At 41.8% G+C, this 23,020-nt stretch overlaps 1 protein-coding gene across 2 annotated transcripts in view; it reads right to left on the bottom strand.

Moving 5' to 3' along the window:
* The window catches only part of MYO7B (myosin VIIB), a 422,737-nt gene that overhangs the window by 166,635 nt on the left and 233,082 nt on the right, over positions 1–23,020 (bottom strand). For both annotated transcript variants that reach the window (XM_073625783.1, XM_073625782.1), the window contains one exon: positions 6,679–6,773. In XM_073625783.1, coding sequence (XP_073481884.1) covers positions 6,679–6,773 — 95 coding nt within the window. The remainder of the gene's footprint in view (positions 1–6,678; positions 6,774–23,020) is intronic.

The raw sequence follows: 23,020 nt of genomic DNA, 5'->3' as shown, positions 1-23,020 counted from the left end.
TTAGAAAATTGAGTTTGTAAATGGATAGAAAACTGGCTAAAAGATGGTATTCTGAGTAATGATTAATAATTCATACTCTGAATGCCCTAAGGTTATTAGTGGTGTACCCTAAGGTTCATAATTGGGACCCTTACTTGCAAATGAGGTTTAATATTGATAAATGTAAAGTTATGCACTTGGGGATTAAAAACATGCATGCATCATACATTTTAGGAGAACAGCTGGAGGAGTCAGTGGAAGAGAAAGACTTGGTTGTTCAGGTAGATTAAAGATCAGCAATATTAAGCTGATTTTTTTAAAGCTAGCAAAATACAAGGGTTGGACAAAAATATGGAAACACTACAGTTCATGATTTGCAGGTGTGAAAGTGAGGACATGTTTCGCATTGAAAGCAGAAGTGATGTAACATACTTTTTCTTCAGCTGTGCGATGAGACACACCTAGCAAACAGGTGGGAAGCCTTACTTTCATCATTCACTGCATGCGTTGCTAGTAATACGGAGCCATGTCAGAGCTTACTGAGTTTCAAAAGGGGTAAATTGTTGGTGCCCACTTATCTGGTGCCTCTGTGACTGAAGTTGCCAATTTATTTGCGGTGTCGCGAGGTGCAGTATCAAAGGTTATGATGGCATTTACATTTTCTGGGAAAACGCCATCTGATAAGCAAAAGTGCAGTCGACATGTTCAACTGACTGAAAGAGACAAAAGGACATTGTGCAGGATTGGCTCAACTGACTGAAATAGACAAAAAGACATTGCACAGGATTGTGACTCGGATTTTTGCATGAAGAGTGGTGTCAGATTCCATAATCTACCATCCAAGACTTATATTTGTCATTTTCCAAGTGAATTCAGGCTGTCTCGGATGCCAAAGACGGTCCAATACCACATTAGTAAATGATTTTGTTCTTTTACCATACTTGTTATCATAATTTTGTACAACCCCTGTACTTTCTTGTATTAAAAGAAGTATAGACTCCAGAGAGAGAGAGAGACATAATTTTGCCCCTGTACAAATCATTAATAAGCCAGTTTTGGCCTTCAGTTCACAAAAAAAAATATTGGAGAACTGGATAAAGTTCAGAGAAGGGTAGTAAAATGGATAAGAGGCAAGAAGGAGCTCAGCTATGAGCAAAGATTATCTGAACTTCACAGTAAGGGCTGCAAAATAGTAGAATAAACTCTCTTTAAGGCTCGATTCACATCTATGCATGTTGCTTTTGGGCGTTTCTGCAGTGCTTTTTGCAGTGCTTGCCGCATTTTTACTGCGATTTTGCCGCTATTTGCAGGGGTTTGTTTTACACTGAATATAGCTGGTTGCTAAAAAGGGGGCTGGGAAGCTGGCTGCCGTGTCCTTAACAACCAATGCATCATCAGTTGTCAGCAGACTTCCCGCTCAATGTAAAAAAAAAGAATTGCCGACTAAAAAAAAAAAAATCGAGAGAAAAAAAGGCGTGGGGTCCCCCCCAGGTCCATACCAGGCCCTTGGGTCTAGTATGGATTTGGAGTGGACCCCCATACCAAATTTTTTTAAAAAATGGCGTGGGGGTCCCCCCAAAATCCATACCAGACCCTCATCCGAGCATGCAGCCTGGCAGGTCAGGAAAGAGAGGGGACGAGCGAGCGCCTCCTTCCTCCTGAACCATACCAGGCCACATGCCCTCAACATGGGGGGATGGATGCTTTGGGGCAGGGGGGCTCTGCGCCCCCCATCCCAAAGCACCTGGCCCCATGTTGATGGGGACAAGGGCCTCTTCCCGAAAACCCTTGCCAGGTATTTGTTGGGGTTTGCGGACAGGGGGTTTATCAGAATCTGGAAGCCCCCTTTAACAAGGAGGCCCCCAGATCCTGCCCCCCCCTACCCCCCCATGTGAATGAGTATGGGGTACATTGTACCCCTACCCATTCACTAAAAAAAAAAGTAGTGTAGTGTTAAAAAATACAGTAGACAATTTTTGACAAGTCTTTTATTAAAAATCTTCTTCTTCTCAGCTTCTTCCTCTAGTCTTCCTCCATCTTCTCCCGCATCTTCATCCTCCAGTCTTCTCCTTCTCCCCCTGCTTCTTCTTCCACTCTTCTTCTGTCTTCTTCTTCTTCTCTTCTTCTTCCTCTGCCGCCGCTCCCGCCGACAAACCTCCTCCGATGCTGCGTCCCGCTGATCTGTCGGCGCCAATGTTCTGCATTTCTTAAATAACGATGGGGCGTGGCAATCAGATTGCGTCATCCAAAGGCCACGCCCTCTTGTGACATTACTGACCCATCAGGCCAATGTGGTGATGTCACAAATGGGCGTGGCCTCTGGATGACGCAATCTGATTGCCACGCCCCCATCGTTATTTAAGAAATGCAGGACATTGGCGACGACACATCAGCGGGACGCAGCATCGGAGGAGGGTTGTCAGCGGGAGCAGCAGCAGAGGAAGAAGAAGAGCGGAAGAAGAAGCACGGGGAGAAGGAGAAGAACGGAGGATGAAGATGCGGGAGAAGATGGAGGAAGATCGGAGGAAGAAGCGGAGGAGAAGAAGAAGATTTTTAATAAAAGACTTGGCAAAAACTATCTACCGTATTTTTTAACACTACACTACTTTTTTTTTAGTAAATGGGTAGGGGTACAATGTAACCCATACTCATTCACATGGGGGGGCGGGATCTGGGGGCTTCCAGATTCTGATAAGCCCCCCGCCCGCAAACCCCGACAATCACCCCGACAACCATCAACATGGGGCAAGGTGCTTCGGGGTGGGGGGCGCAGAGCCCCCCTGTCCCAAAGCAAACATCCCCCCCATGTTGAGAGCATGCGGCCTGGTATGGTTCAGGGGGGGCGCTAGCTCATCCCCTCCCTTTCCTGACCTGCCGGGCGGCATGTTTGGATAAGGCTCTGGTATTGATTTTGGGGGGACCCCACGCCATTTTTAAAAAAAATTTTGGCATGGGGGTCCCTTCCGAATCCACACTAGACCCAAGGGCCTGGATGGACCTGGGGGGACCCCACACAGTTTTTTTCACGATTTTTTTTTTTAGCCGGCATTTTTTTTTTTACATTGAGTAGGAAGCCAGCTGACAGCTGATGACTCATCGGTTGTTAAGGACACGGCGGCCAGCTTCCCGGTCCCCTCCTTAGCTATATACAGTGTAAAAAAAAGAAATAAAAAAAACGCAAAAATTGCGGTAAAAACACGATACTTGCGTTTTGGATGCGGGTCCATTGAATTCGATTACATGCAAAATGCTGCATTTCGCGGGAAAAAAAGTCCCCTGACCCTTTCCAAAAACACAGAGGCACAAAAATGCATTGATGTGAACATGTTCCATAGGAACCCATGTTAAAAAATTTCCCTGCATTTCTGCAAAATGCAAAATGCATCAAAAAACGCATTAGTGTGAATCAAGCCTAAGAACTAGTTCTGCCCAGCACAATAGATTGTTATAAAAAAAAGAGCTGGATGCATTCCCAAATGCACAAGATATAACTAACACCAGAGATGGTTGATCCAGGGAATATCTGATTGCCTCTTGGGGAATGTGGAAGGGTTTTTGCCCCCGCTGGAGCGAACTGGACCATGCTTCATAGGGTTTTTTTCCTTCCCGAAGGAGCAACTGTAGATTGTGCATATGGAGATTTTCTATTTATTACATTTTTTATTGGTTGAACTAGATGTGTCTCCTTTCAGCTTGACAATGTAACTATGTACAGTATGTGACTTAGAGCCACCAAAAACAAAGCATTCATAATTCACATTATTTTCTTCATAAATTGCATATTATGCTGTATACTCAATTAAGAGGCTAATAGTCCTTAGTTCAGTACTTCTTTACCCTCTTGTGGACTGGCCACTATACATATACGGCCTGTCCCCTCCCCTATTATTCCAGGAGGACATACCGGTACCTAGTGCACCATTACAAAGCTCAATGTTTTAACCCCTTTAATTCTGGCATGTTTCTTCATTTCCAAAAAATTGTGGCAAAAAAAACACCTTGGGTTGTCTACATTTCAAAAAGATACTTGATGTGATTGTAGCCGTATTAGTGCAATTGTGACAGAGAAAATTGAGTACTGTTCGTGATACTTTTTTAAATTTGCACCAACATACAATTTTTTAGGACAAGCTTTCGGGGTATGTCCCCTTCTTCAAGGTCCAAGCAGTACTGATTCACAAATTTTTTAGGAGAGTTCAGTGTATTTGCACAAGGATTTTTAATCCGGAGACCCTGTGGTATGAGATTCCTCTTTTTGCATCATTCTGCATCATTCATCATTTAACATTCTGCTAAAAAATTTGTGAATCAGTACTGCTTTGATCTTGAAGAAGTGGACATACCCCGAAAGCTTGTCCTAAAAAATTGTATGTTAGTGCAAATAAAAAAAGTATCATGGACAGTACTCAATTTTCTCTTTCAAAAAGATGTAAGTTTCGAGTGTGTCATACCGTCCTGGCATTTATATTTGCTCTGTTTAAAAACATAAAGTAAGAGTAAAAGGTTTGTTTTTTCAAATTTTTTGGTCAATGTTTATTTTCTACAGTAAAAATAAACATGGTTATTAAACACCATCAAAAGAAAGCTTTATCTGTCTCAAAAAATGATACAAAATTAATTTGGGTACAGTGTTGCATGACAGAGTAATAGTCAAAGTATTACAACACTCAAAACTGGAACATGGCCTTGTAATAAAGGGGATAAATAATGCCGGTACTGAAGTGGTTATGATCTTTCAAAGTCAGAGATCTTGCTATTCATTTAATCAAAATATAAAATGTGTATATTCTCACACCTGTATAGAAGAATGTTTAGTAACAGCTTAAAAAGCTTATACAATGCTCCTTTGCATCCTTTTATAGACCTGTTATTTCTATCCACTGTTGCTCATGGAACTAATGAAACAGTATATGTTATATTGGCTGGTTAGCTTCTATTATCAGGTCATAGTAATACACCCTGCTGTTGCCATTCTGTTATCAACCAAAATATTCAGCTAATTCAGCCTTTTTCAACCGGGGTGCCTTCTGGGTTCTTCAGGGGTGCCTTGGCAAAATGCCTAAAAATTACCCCAAATTTCCCAAACATTATGTACAAGGCAGCGGGTGGATCAAACTTGCTTTTTTGTTACACAAAGCCACAGGTTTTCATTGTGCACAATTACAACCTTGGGTATTGTTCAGGCCAGTCGCTTGCATCCTAACAACCACTGACATCATTGGCTGAAGAAGAGAACACTGGGCACCTGCATAGCATCCTTGTTTGACCCCATCCCTCTCAGTCAGCACTGTGGTCACGTTAGCAGCGTGGGGGTAAGAAGAAATGCTGGAATACTAATCAGTGCCAGTGTGTAAAAGTGTATTTGCTTTGAAAGAATAAATAATCTCTAATGTTGGGTGTCCTACGTGTGGGGATGCTGCTATGTAAAAGAAATTAGTTTGGTTTATTATATTTTATAAGGGGGCACCTCGAGATCATCCATAATTTTAAAGGGTGCCTTGACTGGAAAAAGGTTGAGAAACATTGAGCTAATAACACAAAACATATCACTGAATCCAATAATCCAATACTTTAAAAACAGTTTACAAATTTTCTGGTCTGAATATTTTACCTCAACATCAGAAAAATGAAATGCAGCCCTATAGAAAATGAGAGTGATATTGGTTCTGTGGGGACTTGTAAGCTTCCAATTTAGAATACATCAATCTGAGTGTTGTGTATTTGTTATGTTCTGTGTAATGCCATTTCAAGAAAATGTTATGGCATTTCTGCTTTAAGAGCTTTAAGATATAGTAGAAGTTGTAGGAGCAGGAAGTTTGTTTGATTAATAAAGATGGTGACCCCTTAACAGTCTGTTTGCACTTCTGAGACAGAACAAAAGTGATGAGGATTGATCAACTTGGCATGTGAGCAGGTTAGTATCTGTTCAAGACATTTGGTAAAGCAGAACACTACTCCTTATAGGCTTATTTAGGATGATACGTCTAGCTCCACCTCACAGCCATAAATATTTGGAGGCCTGGACAACAACTTCCATTCTTATGAACTGTAGAGTGTTCAGAAAACAGCTAAACTTTACTTAGGCACATGACTATGTATTTTATCAAGTTTTGAAGTGTAACTGGGTGGGGAAATGTTGTATATTTGTTAAGTTCTGTGTTATGCTATTGTAAGGAAATGTTATGGCATTTTTGCTTTAAGAGCTTCAAAAACATAACTAAAGATAGCTTTTACTTACTTTTCCTACAATGTCCTTTGCCAGCACCAGCATCTTCTTCTGTGTGCCAGTCTTTGGCCATCTTCATTGTGCCGGGATGACTGACTCCTGTGCATGCTAAGGAGTGACGTCATCCCAGCACACAGGAATTTGGCCGGCACTGTAAGCCGAGGTACACATGCAAAGCTCAGTTTACATGCCAGAGAGCATTGAGAATGGGCAAGTAAGTGGATTTTTTGCAGAAGAGACCATTGATATCTCTTCTGCAAAAAAACGTTTGCCGGCTCACAATGAGTAACAGCTTAAATTTACTTCCTAGGAGATAGTGGGAGGAGTTAGAGCAGAAAGTTTGTGTGATTATTAACATTATTAACCATAGTGACCTGTTAACAGTCTGCTGCCACTGCTGAGACACAACACTGAGTACAGTCACAAGAAAGAAAAGAAAGCACAACAATACTAACATGCAATGTGTACTCTACCTGTCTTTATAGCCTCTTAAAACATTCTGAATAATGACAGCTTTGTGAATGAGGGCTTTTTCACGCTCCACCTCCAGTTTGGTGTCATGGAAATCCTGAACAAAGAAAAAAAACAAACTTCTATATTAGTTGTAAATTAGGAAAAAAAATCTGGCAGAAACATTTATATATACACGCACTGATTGCACAGTACTTCATTGTAAGGCTTGTTATGTACACGTTAGAATAAAAATGTCCACTAATATTTTGGACTTTGTGATATATTTTAGCATCTTTAGAGTAAATATAATAACAGAGCAAACTAAATTCTAAGTTCATTCCAAATTTATACCACTGTATACCATATGTATAATTATGACTGGTGATCTGAGTCAATAAAAATGTGCTAATTTAATTATGTGTTCCGTTTTGCTTTTTTTAAACAAAAAAGAAAGAGAGCGCACAAGCTCATAGTGCTCTCTCTTTCTTTTTGTTTTTTCAGTTTCCAGTACCCATTAGTATATTGAGAGCGGCATGGTTCTTTTAATATTCAGTTACCCACCCTTTCAGAACTATATCATCCTATACATGCAAGCTAATTTTGGCATTAGCGCAATTGCTAGCTGGTGGTGGTTATAGTGCTTAGCTTTTTTTGCACTTAAAATTTAGTAAAAGTGTACATAATGTCAAAATATTTTTTTAAATATTGGATAGAGTAGGGATTGTTTAAACCCTCTCTCTTTTTTATTGCTGTCTGTACAACTAAAAGAAAGGAATTCCCAATTTCTCTGTTAAATGCAGATTTAAAATTGTTTAGGTTGCTACCCCTGATTCAAAAACATGTTCATCATGACCAAGTGGGCTTCGTGCCCCAAAGAGAAGTAAAAGACAATAAAACTTGGTCCATAAACGCTATCTACTGGGTGCGTACCAAGACACTGCCGCTCATGCTCCTTTCAACATACTCCAAACAGGTGTTTGACCGGGTGAATTTCCTGAAGTGGATAGGAGCAATATATTCTAACTGAAAAGCTACACTTAAAATAAACGGATCATTATCTAACCCTTTTGATGTAATAACAGCATTAGGCGGGGTGCCCACTGTTCCCCCTTATTTTTATTTTGACATTAGAGCCCCTTTTGGGCTGTATTTGGAAGAACCCCAATATCCAGGGGAAATTCCTACAAACTTAGGGGAACATAAAGAGGCAGGGTATGCCGATGATTTATTATTTTTTATAACACACCTCATAACTTCAAAATAGAAGTAAAAACAATCCTGCTGCTCCAGAAGATTGGACGGCTGCACAAACATATAATGCAGATGAAAGCTTCTTTATTCATAAAATCATCAATAAAAACAGGAACAAGGCATATTGGCAGGGGAAAAAAAGGTTGACGCGTTTCACACGTTTAATACGTGCTTTGTCAAAACCGTATTGGACACAATCACCATACACACATACAATTGTGTGAAAAAGTATTTGCCCCTTCCTGATTTTTTTATTTTTTTTGCATATTTCTCACACTTAAATAATTCAGATCATCAAACAAATTTTAATATTACACAAAGATAACCCGAGTAAATACAAGATGCAGTTTTAAAATTATTATTTCATTTATTAAGGGAAAAAAGCTGTTCAAACTTGCCTGACCCTATGTGAAAAAGCAATTGCCCCCTCCCATGCTGAATCATGAATGAACTGTGATTAATCACAATTTTTTTGGAAAGCTGAGTTAAATTTCACTTGCCACACCCAGGCCTGATTACTGCCAGACCTGTTGAATCAAGAAATCACATAAATAGAAGCTGTCTGACAAAGTGAAGCACGCCAACTGATCACAAAAAGCCACACTTCATGCCACAATCTAAAAAAAAGTCAAGAACAGATTAGAAACAAAGTAATGTACATGTATCAGTCTAGGAAGGGTTTGGAACTCCAGTGAACCACGGGGAGAGCCATTATCCACAAATGGATATAACTTGGAACAGTGGTGAACCTTCCCAGGAGTAGATGGCCTACAAAAATTACTTCAAGAGCATGACGACGACTCATCCAGGAGGTCATAAAAGAACTCGGAACAACATCTAAAGAACTGCAGGCCTCACATGCCTCAGATAAGATCAGTGTTCATGATTCAACAATAAGAAAGAGACTGGGCAAAAATGGCATCCATGGGAGAGTTCCAAGGCCAAAGCCACTGCTGACCAAAAAGAACACAAGGGCTCATCTCACATTTACCAAAAAACATCTTGATTATCCCAAAACTTTTAGGCAAATATTCTGTAGACTGATGAGACAAAAATTGAACTTTTTGGAAGGTGTGTGTCGTGTTACATCTGGCAAAAAAAAATACAGCATTTCATAACAAGAACATCATACCAACAGTCAATGATCTAAAACACAACAGCAAGTCCACCTCCAAATGGTTCAAACAAAGCAAAATTTAGGCTTTAGAGTAGCCTAGTGGAAGCCAGGAATTAAATCCAATTGAGATGCTGCATCATGACCTTACACAGGCCGTTCATGCTGGAAAACCCTCCAATGTGGCTGAATTAAAAGAATTCTGCAAAGAAGAGTGGGGTAAAATTGCTCCACAGCAATGTGAAAAACTCATTGCCAGTTATCGCAAATGCTTGATTGCAGTTGTTGAGGCCAAGGGTGGCACAACCAGTTATTAGGTTTAGGAGGCAATTACTTTTTCACATAAAGCCAGGCAGGTTTGGACAGCTTTTTTGCCTTAATAAATTAAACCATCATTTAAAAACTGCATTTTGTATTTACTCAGGTTATCTGTGTGTAATAATAAAATTTGTTTGATGATCTGAGTAATTTAAGTGTGAAAAATATGCAAAAAAAAAAAACAGAAAGGGGGCAAATACTTTTTCACACAACTGTATATACAAAATATCACAAGATTGCACAGGTGTAACTGATGAAATGGTGAGGTCCGATGATATCAATCAGCTGTTCCCACTTGAAAAGTAGAGCAAACCACTTCTGGTGCACCCATTCCTCCATGAGATAAATAGAAACAGCAAAATCTGCAAAACAAACATAATAACAAAAATAAAAATAAAAATATGCATTATATATTACAAAGGAGAAAAACAAGATAAGGGTGTGTACATTCTGCTGAAAGCAAAAAGCAAAACAGAGCCCACATCCTGGAAAATCTATATAATTACACTCATGAAAATAATAGTTTTCTTTTCCAAAACATTAATAAAAAATAAAGGTGAAAAACAACTCTTTGTCTCACCTGTGGAAACTTACACACCACTACAGGTGACGGTGAAAACAATGCCTCTTCCATATTGAACACAGTGAAAAAATGTATGTACATGTATAATCAAAATCCCCGTATCAAGGATATATACAATAATTATTATATTACCTTTTTATTTTACTGTCCAAAAACTCAAAAGGCGACATATATAATGTGGAAGAAAGGCAAAAATCACCGCAAGTTCATATAAGGTATGACAAAAAACAAGAAATGGAAAAAGCACTATCCTAATAAAAGTGAGTCAAATCCCACTCAAAGTTTAAGCTCCTGGGATCCTCGCTTGAAGGGAAAATATCCCAAAAACGTTTCTTTTACAGAGAATTCTAGCACTACTAGAAGGCTACTAGATCGACTACAGGATCATGTTTATGACACAGAGAAAGAACACGGTACTAGTGTTGTTAGGCATTTTAATAAGCTTCATGGAGGTGACACTACCTTATTACAAATACAAGGAATTGAAAGGGTTGTCACCCCCAGGAGAGGTGGAGACAACTTTGGAATTCTCTGTAAGAGAAGTTTTTTGGACATTTTCCCTTAAAACGAGAATTCCAGGAGGTTTAAGTTTTGAGTGGGATTTGACTCACTTTTATAATTAGGATAATGCTTTTTCCATTTCTTGTTTTTAGTCATACCACATATGAACTTGCGGTGATTTTTGCCTTTCTTCCACATGATATATGTTGCCTTTTGAGTTTTTGGACAGTAAACAGTAAAAAGGTAATGTAATAATTGTTGTATATATCATTGATACAGGGATTTTGAATATATATGAACATACATTTTTTCGGTGTGTTGAATATGGAAGAGGCATTGTTTTCACCCTCACCTGTATGGTGTGTAGGTTTCCACAGGTGAGACACAGAGTTTTCTTTTTACCTTTTTATTTATGTTTTGGAAAAGAAAAATATTATTTTCAGGAGTTTAATTATATAGAAAGTTTTGCTTTTTGCTTTCAGCAGGATGTACACATCCGTATCTTGTTTTCCTCCTTTGTAATTATATATAATGCATATTTTTATTTTTATTTTTATTATTACGTTTCAGTTTTTCAGATTTTGCTGTTTATATTTATCTCATGGAGGAATGGGTGCACCAGAAGTGGTTTGCTCTCCTTTTCAAGTGGGAACAGCTGAAAGATATCATCGGACCTCACCACTTCATCAGTTGCACCTGTGCAATCGTGATATTTTACATATATGTGTGTATGGTGATTGTGTCCAATACGGTTTTGACAAAGCACGTATTAAACACGTGAAATGCATTCACGAAATTCCACTATGTCCCAGTGGTGGGGACGTGTTTATTGGTGCCGGTTGGCGCGAGTTCACTGATCGTTACTTGGCATGAGGGTGGTAAAAGGCAGTTTGCCCTCACCCCATGCGGGTATGCAGTAAAAACCCGACAGAGCAGTTCAGGACTGTTCTTTCTACTTTCACTGGTTGCGCTCTGCTCTAAAACCTATACTTTTATTGCTTCTACTAGCGGAACATACTGCCTTGCCAAGCTGTGACTACCTGCCGTTTGAAGGAACTAAGTGCCTATATCAAGACATGTGACAATCTCCCGCCCGGGAGCGAGGAGGAGTGGCCTCTATGCCACGGGTGCACTACCCTACCCTATTTACCATGGCTACCACCCCGATAGTGACTTGGAACGTGCGAGGGCTCCATGACCCGTTAAAACGTACTATGATCAGCTCATGCTTGAAGAAGTTTCACCCAGCCATAGTGGGCTTACAGGAGACCCATCTTACAAAAGATGCTGTTAGTTTCCTACAATATTCCTGGGTGGGCAAGGCATAACACTCCACTCAATACGCATACTCACGCAGGGTGAGTGTACTGGTACACAAGTCCTTGGCCTACCAGGAATTGGACTCCGCCATAGACCCTCTGGGTCGATATATATTCCTATACTGCAGACTGTTAACTTTAAATGTAATACTTGCTTTTGTGTACACCCCCCCCCCCCATTTTCTAGAGAGATATTGCAGCTTCTCCTGTCATACCTGGTCGATAAACCTGATGTCCCCATCATAATCATGGGAGATTTAAACCACTTCTGCCCCTGAAGAATTTACCCCCTTCCTGACCAGAGCAATTTTTGAGATTCGGCACTCAGTCGCTTTAACTGACAATTGCGCGGTCGTGCGACGTGGCTCCCAAACAAAATTGACGTCCTTTTTTTCCCACTAATAGAGCTTTCTTTTGGTGGTATTTGAGCACCCCTGCACTTTTTATTTTTTGCGCTATAAACAAAAAAAGAGCGTCAACTTTGAAAAAAACGCATTATTTTTTACTTTTTGCTATAATAAATATCCCCCAAAAATATATAAAAAAACAATTTTTTTCCTCACTTTAGGCCGATATGTATTCTTCTACATAGTTTTGGTAAAAAAAAAAATCGCAATAAGCGATTATTGATCGGTTTGCGCAAAAGTTATAGCGTTTACAAAATAGGGGATAGTTTAATGGCATTTTTTATTAATAATTTTTTTTTTTTTTAAATGGCGGCGATCATAATGACTGCGACATTATGGTGGACACATCGGACATTTTTTACACATTTTTGGGACCATTGTCATTTATACAGCAATCAGTGCTATACAAATGCACTGATTCCTGTGTAAATGATACTGGCAGTGAAGGGGTTAACCACTAGGTGGCAGTCCTAGGGGCGTGTTTCTAACTGTAGGGGGGATGGGCTGTGTGTGACACGTCATTGATCTCTGCTCCGATCACAGGGAGCAGAGATAAGTGACACTGTCACTAGGCAGAATGGGGAGATGCCTTGTTTACATTAGCATCTCCCCGTTCCTCCTCCCCGTGAGGCGGCCCGCTGGCCGCCTCTTAAATGGGAAGGTACAGGTACCTGATTCTGCCTGTACGTGCCCTTCTGCCGCAGTATATCTGCGTGAGGCGGTCGGCAAGCGGTTAATGGATACCTTGATCCCAGACTGGATAGACATCCTCCAGATCAGCCCCCCATGGGTGGCAGAGGCACCATTTTGAGCCGACTGCTGCAGGAGGTGGGCTGGACAGATGTATGAAGGGCAAAGCACCCAACAACCAAACAGTTCTCATGCTTCTCTAAAACACATGGGTCCCTCTCCCGTACTGACCTCTGCGTAGGGTCTCCACAAATTTTAAATATGGTTACCAGGGTGGAATTTTTTCCTAGGGGGGTATCAGATCACTCCCCACTGGCTGCATACTTAATTACCCGTCCAGCTGCTTCCCTGCCCAGAGCCCCCTGGAAGCTGAATGCCATTTGACTAAAACTTTTTACCTCCCACGAGCGAGTGGTGAAACAAATAGAACAATACTTTTATAATAACCGATTGCACACAGATGTTACACTGAGATGGGATGCCTTAAGTCCTGCCTCAGGGGGACTTTCATAGTTGACATAGCGGCCATAAAATACAACTCATCAGCTCTTTTGATACGGGTGGAAGACCAGGTGAGACAGCTTGAGCTTGCATATGTCATGGATCCGTCAGAATCTGCGAGGGAGGCATCGATTTCTGGCCAGGACTCCCTGGGCCCTTTAAGATCCTCCGCTCCAGAACGTAAATGGTTCTTTACCAAACAAGCATTTTATGAGGAAGGGGAAAAAAACGGCTGCTTGCTGGCTAGAATTGCTAGGTCTCAACAACCATCTTCAGCCATAGGAGAAATTCGTAGCTCCCTGGGGCTGTTGGTGAACGACCCTGAGCTAATAATCACTGAAATAGCATCTTTCTATGCTGACTTATACAAACCTTGCAATAACTACACTGACAAGGCACTGCAAAATTATCTAAGCACTATATCCATGTCAGCTCTGACCCATCAGGCACGCATGGAGCTGGAAGCTCCATTAACGATGGATGAGTTGAAAGAGGCGGCTGCCTCCTTTCCTACCTGTAAAGCTCTGGAGGATGATGGGATCCCTATGGAGGTCTACACCGAATATGGTGAGGTGATTTTACCCAAGTTACTTGAAGTTTTTAACTCATCATTTAAATCAGGACAGCTACCTATAACCATGACAAGGGCAAAACATAATACTACTACCTAAACCTGGAAAAGACCCAGTAGATCCGAGCTCTTATAGGCCTATCTCGCTACTGCAAAGTGATATAAAGATACTAGCGAAGTTACTGGCCATGAGGGTTAACAAAGTTATTCTGTCCATCATCCACCCGGACCGGGCAGGTTTCATGCCACGAAAGTCCACAGTGACCAACCTCAGACGACTATATTTAAATATGTAGACCCCATCAGATGCAGCCGGCCATAGAGCACTGTTGTCTCTTGACGCCAATAAGGCATTCGACAGTGTCTTTTGGCGGTATCTGTGGGCTGTATTAGCTAAGTATGGGTTTGGGTCCAGGTTTATCACATGGGTGAGGCTACTATATGACACGCCACAGGCAGCCATACATATGTCGGGTAGAATGTCACACGCCTTTGCACTGGGCAGGGGGACCAGGCAGGGGTGCCCCCTGTCTCCCCTGCTTTTTGCACTGGCCATTGAGCCCCCCACGGCACAGGTGAGGAATTGCTTACAGATCAAGGGATTCCGCTATGGTGAATTGCATGAGAAAATAATGCTCTACGCTGATGATATGCTCCTATTTTTAGAAGACGTAGATGATTCATTGGCTCATGTAATGTCCCTTATTACAAATTTCGGCCATTTTTCAGGCCTTACCATCAATTGGTCCAAGTCAGCTCTGATGTATCTGGATGGGACTCCCGGGCTGAACACAGGGCTTTCTTGCCCGGTGCCCGTAGTGACCCCCTTTAAATACTTAGGCATATATGTCTCCCCCAAACATACTGAGTTTTGTAAACTGAATATATATCCCCTTTTGTCCCGCTTTAGAGACAAAATAAATATATGGATCAAACTCAAAATGTCCCTGGCAGGAAGGATGAACCTCATCAAGATGATCCTAATGCCTCAGTTCTTGTACATGTTACACAACACGCCAGTTATTACACTGAAAATATTTAGAGTGATCAACTCTCTATTTAGGTTATTATGGCACACCAAACCCCCCAGGATTAAATTAGAACAGCTGCAGTACCCAAAGGAGGGAGGGGGTCTTGCTCTCCCTAACCCTTGGATATACTGCCTGGCTGCACAGTTACAGCACTTGATAGGTGCTATGGCTCCTGCTTCGGTAGGCTCATTGGCTAAACTTATGCTGATTGGTTCAGGGGCGGAGTCGGTACCCGAGGGCCTAGAGGCTCAGCAGTTTCAACAGCCTAACAAACAAATACCCATTTACACACTCCTTCAGAAGGTGTGGAGCAAGGCTAAACAGCTACAGAACGTAACAGGGTATACAGCTCACAGCTCACTCTGGTGAAACAAAACATACACAGAACTGGCCAAAATCCAACAGGGACCAAGGTGGCGCCCTATGGAAATAACACACTTAAGACATGTTTTCCATAATGGGACTCTGCTTTCTTTCAGTGACCTATAGTCTAAATATGCACTACCATCCAGCATACTGTTCTATTACCTACAACTAAGACATGCTGTCAGGGCACAGGGAGACGTAGTGGACTCCTCTCTTTCATATGTTGCAGGACGCATCAGACACAAAAGATATAATATCTCAATGCTACTATATGCTGTTATCGTCGTTCCTGGAGGGACACCCCATGAAAGCAGTGACACAGTGGGAGGCAGATTTGGGTCCCATAACAGAGGAACAGTGGGAGGAGGCCCTGCAGGCAGTTAATACATGCTCCTTGAATGTGTCACAGAAGGTATCCCAATTATATATACTACTGAGAGTGCATTATACCCCAGTAAAGCTTTACAAAATGGGCAGAGCACCCGACCCAATGTGTGGCAAGTGTAGAGCAGTGCCTGGGGACCTGATTCACCTCCTCCAAACTCCATAGATATTGGACGGAGGTTCTGGCAACACTTAATAGGGTGTTTCAGACCAACGTTCCTCTTGATCCACTAGGCTGCATACTGGGGGGTTTGGAGGGGGCGATCCTGGACGAGAATGGCTTTCGCCAGAGCACTATTTCAGGCTAGGAAAACAATTCTTATGAGCTGGAAATCAGCTGTGCCACCAAAGGTTACAACATGGATTCAACACATGGGAAGCACACTCATTATAAAAAAGTACATATACCAGCACAGGGGAAACCCTGGGAAATATGATAGGCTATGGGACGCATGGCTGGATACACCAGGAATAAGCCCCAAGGAACTCGTACAGATGAGATTGCTGAGAAGCTCATAGATGTTAACGGTAACAGGGGAGGCACTTGGATTGAAATCAGAATGCATGCTAGGGCAAGGGCAAAGACACAGGAAACACTAATTAGATGGTAAGGGCTGGCAATGTAGCATAAAATGAAAAATCCAACCAGGTATGCAGGATGTTACTCTGATTAGAGGCTAAATATATACACTGTAAGATGTAGCCAAGGATTGTATGTTGGACAATTCAATGACCAAACAAAGTATACTGTGATTCATGTATGATTATATTGTGTGTTTCATGAGCAATAAAAACCTTTTTAATTAAAAAAAAAAAAAAAAAAAATGTGTGAAACGCATCCACCTTTTTTTCCCCCTGCCAATATGCCATGTGCCTGATTTATTGATGATTTTTTGGATAATGAAGCCTTTATCTGCATTATATGGGTGTGCAGCTGTCCAATCTTCTTTCTTCACCGCATAACTTTGTTACCTAATCCTTTGGCTGAACCTCAGCCGCATGCCAAATGTTCTCATTTTAGGGTAAACTTACAAAAGTCAGAAGCGCTAAACGTAAATCTTTTGTGATCTGCGCTTGAAAGCCTTTGCTCATACTTCCCATTTAAATGGAATCCACATCACCTTAAATATTTTAGGAATTTTTCTCATTCCAGCAGTTGGGGATACCTTCGCTACAAATTTCCCCCCTTTCTTGACTCAAGTTAGAAAAGATACAACATATGGAAAACCTCTACCCGTGCCACATCCCAAATCTAGATAAAAAATGTTTGCAAGAACCAGTCCTGCTGCTGGTAAACTTTACTGGCACCTACACGAGACAGAGTCAAGTATATATAATAATAAAATAAATTAAACAAAACTTTATTGTACAAACAAATCTCTTTAAAAAAAAATAATGGATCATGCGTTTGGTGATTCATTAAAACACAATACAGCCATAATGTGATACATTTGTCCCACTTGGGACTACCATACATACACCTCCTATAAAATTATCCCTGCTTCAGATTAAAAACAATAGAGGTGTTTATAATATATGCGCTTGGTCAATGCGTTTCACTGATTGCGTAGCTTCTTCAGGACCAATGTATCATATGCTGCTGAATGTAATAAGATACATAATAATTTATTACACATACAAATTTTTTTTTTAATCACTCACAAAATGTATGGCGAAGAGTTACTTGTGTCAATGAACGTCTCATCAATAGTTCTCAATATTGTAATGATAGAAGCGGGTATAGATATAACAATGTAGGAAAGATTGGCTAAAAGACCACCCCTAAAGTTGAATCAACTCATGTGAAAAAACGTAGGTTTAGATCCATACGGTTCGTCAGTATGAAGGGTTTCCTCCCAAGTAGCAGTAAACAAGAAATGCAAGAAAAAAAAGAAAATAGGGGCCAGAGTGGTCCCAAGAATGCCAACAGAGGGAGAAGCTACCACGTAATTAGATCAAAGTAGTACAAAAAAATTTATTGAAACATATGCATGAAAACAAAAAATGAGGGATCCCACGTCTGTGGATCAAGTCCACACAAGTGGGGTCCGTTCCTCCACAGTATCAAGGGACCATTGATAATAAATATAAAATGATCAACGTTGTGTTAAATATAGACGGTGGTGGGTCAACCTACCCCTCCCCATCCCCACCCCAGTGTGCTAATCAATATAATAAGTCTAACAGTATGCTGGGCAAGGTGGTATCCACCGGAAGGAGTACAGACAGATTGACGGGTATTCATGTATTAGTAAAAATAGCCTGATAAATGTGAACACCCGTATCTCTATTGGGTATATGGAAGTCCTCTCCGTCTGTGAGGGGATCGTTCAGGCACACTGGATATAACTGCTGGTTATGTAATAGTAATAAATATAGTCCAAGTCCTGACCATGCAGTAATGTAGTCAAAATGCCTGATATCTCCTCCGTTAAGTATTATAATAGTATCCAGCAGAATGCATCAAGAAAAGTGGTCATACAGATCGACTAAGATATGGACAAAAGCAGAGTAGATTACACAGCAGTTCATAACCCCATCATACATCTGAAATCCAAACACTGGTATGGTGTGGGTATATGGTCATCACCACCCAGAGTGGCGAACATGAAGTGTATGCAGTCCCCACCTCAGAGCTGATGCCCGTGATGGACACTGCCACAAGGCTTCCGCGCCAAATAGCACTATACAGCTGAAGGATTTAAGTGTGGGGGGTAAGAAAAACGTAATACAGGGTCAGTCCATAGACTGACCCTGTTTTTCCATTTTGGGATTACGGATTGCACAGTGCTTCATGAGATGTTCAAAGCTTGGGACATTTTGTTTTATAACATAACCCTGCTTTAGACTTCTGTACAACTTTATCCCTGACCTGTCTGATGTGTTCATGATGCTGTTTGCTCACTAAGGTTCTCTAACAAACCTCTGAGGGCTTCACAGAACAGCTGTATTTATACTGAGATTAAATTACACAAGGGTGGATTCTATTTACTATGAAGGTGACTTCTGAAGGCAGTTCCACTAGATTTTAGTTAGGGGTATCAGAGTAAAGGGGGCTGAATACAAATACACACCACACTTTGCTTTATTTATTTGTAAAACATTTTGAAAACCATTTATCATTTTCCTTCCACTTCACAATTATGTACCACTTTGTGTTGGACTATCACATAAAATCCCAATAAAGTTTTTGGTTGTAACGTGACAAAATGTGGAAAATTTCAAGGGGTGTGAATACTTTTTCAAGGCACTGTATATACTGTATCTTTATATATATTCTTTTTGAAAAAAAAATATATGTGTAACAAATTGATATGTATCTTATTACATTCAGCAGCATATGATACATTGTTTGATTGGTCCTGAAGAAGCTACACAATCAGCGAAACGTGTTGACCAAGCGCATTAAATATGCACACCTCCATTTTTTTGCATCTGAAGCATGGATAATTTTATAGGCGGTGTATGTATGGTAGTCCCAAGTGGGACAATTGTATCACATTATGCCTGTTTTTTCTTTTAACCACTTGCCGACTGCCTCCTGTAGATATACATCGGCAGAATGGCACGGCTGCGCAAAGTAACGTACCCGTACGTTACTTTGAATTTGCCACCGCGCACGTGCCTGCCACGAGCTCCGTGAGTCGGGCCGCGGGTCCCACAGACTCGATTGCTGCAGGGATACCCGCGATCACCTCACGGAGAGGACGAACGGGGAGATGCTGATGTAAACAGCATCTCCCCGTTCTGCCTAGTGACAGTGTCACTGATCTCTGCTCCCTGTCATCTGCAGCAGAGATCAGTGACTTGTCACACACAGCCCATCCCCCCTACAGTTAGCACACATCCCTAGTACTGACTTAACCCCTCCCCGCCCCCTAGTATAAATGACAATGGTTCCAAAAATATGTAAAAAATGTCCGACATGTCCGCCATAATGTCGCAGTCACAATAAAAATCGCTGATCGCTGCCATTACTAGTAAAAAAAAAAATTATTAATAAAAATGCCATAAAACTATCCCCTATTTTGCAAACGCTATAACTTTCGCGCAAACCAATCAATAAACGTTTATTTAGATTTTTTCTTACCAAAAATATGTAGAAGAATACATATCGGCCTAAATTGAGGAAAAAAATGTTTTTTTATATATTTTTGGGGGATATTTATTATAGCAAAATGTAAAAAATAATGCGTTTTTTTCAAAATTGTCGCTTTTATTTTGTTTATAGCGCAGAAAATAAAAATCGCAGAGGTGATCAAATACCACCAAAAAGAAAGCTCTATTTCTGGGGAAAAAAGGATGTCAATTTTGTTTGGGAGCCACGTCGCACAACCGCGCAATTGTCAGTTAAAATGACGCAGTGCCGAATCGCAAAAAACGCACTGGTCAGGAAGGGGGTAAATCCTTCCGGGGCTGAAGTGGTTAAGAATCAACAAATGCAGGATGCTTGATTTTTTTAAAGAAATTTGTTTGTACAATAAAGTTTTGATATATTTGTTTATATATACTTGACTCTGTGTCATGTGGGTACCAGTAAAGTCCGCCAGCAGCAGGACTGGTTCTTGCAAACATTTTTTATCAAGTTAGAAAAAACTTTTCCAAATGGTCCACAAAATTGCTTTCTTGATTTGGCCAAAGCAGTGCACTCAAGATGAATATACTCCCCAAACTACCGTGCTGATTCCAGACACTCCCCATAAATATGCAAGGATCTTTTCTTGGACAACTGAGGAGTTAGTTTGGGAGATTTTTATGGGCAGGAAAGGTCTCTAGGCTTCATCAACAACTCGACTAGACCAAAATCTCTAGGAGGCATTGGACTGCCTGAAATCACAGGGCCACAGGGCAACCCACATGACCCAGATTTAAAGCTGGAGAAGAGATGGGTACAATTTGAGCAAGCATTCGCAGAGTGTTTGTTGGGAGGCCTGCCATGTCACATTAACAGTGATGCTCAACATGGGGGGGTTCAGTTCTGTCACCTCCGACCCTCTCTGGTATAACAATTTGCCCCAGGATTACAAGATGGGTCATTTTTAGCCACCCTTCGGGAACGTAGGTTCAGGGTTTTGCACTTTCACAATGAGGGACATCAGCGCTCCTTATCAGACATTCAGGCTATGCTTGAAAATCCTTTGCCTATGTGGAAGGCAGGGGCGGATCCGGGGGGGGGGGCAACGGGGCAATTGCCCCCTCCGAGAAATGCGGGGGACTGACTGTGAGAGGCCGCTCCATAGGTGAGAGAGCCGCCGGGCGGCTTCCGTAAGTGAGAGGGCCGCCGGGCGGCTCCGTAGGTGAGAGAGCCGCCGGGCGGCTCCGTAGGTGAGAGCTGCCGGGCGGCACCGCAGGAGAGAGACAGTGGGCTGGCCCGGCGGCTCAGTTGGTGAGATGTGGCGCTCGATGTGTTTGTGGACGGGCTGCTGGCCAATCAGGGAGCCGGCGGGCGGGGGAGCAGAGAGATGACATCATCTCTCTCTGCCTGTGCCCGCCCTGCATCCCTGCAGTTCCCCCCTCACCATGCAGGCAGCTGCGGCAGCAGAGAGATTACATCATCTCTCTGCTGCCTGTCTCTGGGACACAAGAGACCACCTTAGCAGGTGGCAAGTGACAATCTTCATCTGGTGACAGGCAATGTGGCAAGTGACAATCCGCAACATGTGGCAGGCGACGTGGCAAGTGACAATCTGCATCTGGTGACAGGCGACGTGGCAAGTGACAATCCGCAACATGTGGCAGGCGACGTGGCAAGTGACAATCTGCATCTGGTGACAAGCGATGTGGCAAGTGACAATCCACAACATGTGGCAGGCGACGTGGCAAGTGACAATCTGCATCTGGTGACAAGCGACGTGGCAAGTGACAATCTGCATCTGGTGAGAGGTGACGTGGCAAGTGACATGGCAAGTGACAATCCGCAACGTGGCAGGCGACGTGGCAAGTGACAATCTGCATCTGGTGACAAGCGACGTGGCAAGTGACAATCTGCATCTGGTGACAGGCGACGTGGCAAGTGACATGGCAAGTGACAATCCGCAACATGTGGCAGGCGACGTGGCAAGTGACAATCTGCATCGGGCGACAGGTGACGTGGCAAGTGACACACTCGGGGCTCCCACTGATTCTGCATTATGGTGAGTTAAACTATTTAATTTTTTATAACAATGTAATAATAGTAATAATGCGCTTCAATCATCCGGACACCATAACAACCATGGTGCCGTGATGATTGAAGCGCCAACACCAGCCATTTCCCCGATAGATGTACCCAAAAAAAATATATTTTCTGGCAGTGCCCCTCCCGAGACTAGACTCTGGATCTGCCCCTGGTGGAAGGCAACGCAGCTATGCCATTTTGTGACTCATAACTGGGGAAAACTATTGTCCCTGCCGCCTCCCACTGTATTAAAAAAACTATGCTTAGAGAAAGAGGCAGTTTCTCATGGGCTATCACAATCATACCGTATTCTGACCTACCCGCAGGATCGTCCACCTCCAAGGTACCTGACCAAATGGGAACGAGATCTTGGCACTACCTTTTCTGATTATCAAAGAGACAGAATTCCTCAAATGACACATAAGGCATCTATCTTATTTATTTATTTATTTATTCATTAAAATGCTTAACCTACGCAGTCTTACCCGAAGGCCTCGATGCGCAAAAACAAAGGACATTGACATTAAAAAACCTTAAGAGAACCAACAAACCAGCATAACAAGATAAAGAATAAAAGCCAGGGAGTCTGTCCATCACATCCCAATTAAAAATTAGGTGACTCCAAAAGCCTGTACAAAAAGTACGGTTTTCAATTTCTTTCAAAATTTCAAAAAATTATTCTCAAGTTCCAAAATTCAGCTCCTTGTACTTCACTCGTTCTCCCTCTGCATGTTTTCTTTTTAAATTTTGGAATCTTCAGTATGGCCAAGTTCGCCGATCTCAAGGATCGGGTAGGCATATACTTGACAAATTTTTCCTTCAGATACTCTGGGCCATATCCATGTAGTGCCTTATGGACAAGACATCCAGTTTTAAACAGAACCCGTTCTTTAATGGGCAGCCAATGCAGGGCTCTAAGGGATGGAGTGATGTGGTCACTGCGACCAACACCTGTCAGTAACCTTGATGCGGCATTCTGAATCAACTGGAGCTTGTAGATGGTACAAGCAGGCAAACCCAAATACAGGGCATTACAGTAGTCCAATTGACCGGTGATAATGGCATTGACAATTGTGATCTTGTCAGAGTCTGCTATATAGCGAAAAGTCGACCTCTGGAGTCTCAGGTAAAAGTGACATGAACTCACCACCTGATTTACCTGAGGGTGC

Source organism: Aquarana catesbeiana, linkage group LG04 (assembly GCF_042186555.1).
Source record: "Aquarana catesbeiana isolate 2022-GZ linkage group LG04, ASM4218655v1, whole genome shotgun sequence".
NCBI lineage: Eukaryota > Metazoa > Chordata > Amphibia > Anura > Ranidae > Aquarana > Aquarana catesbeiana.
This window is presented reverse-complemented; position numbering and strand designations above follow the sequence as displayed.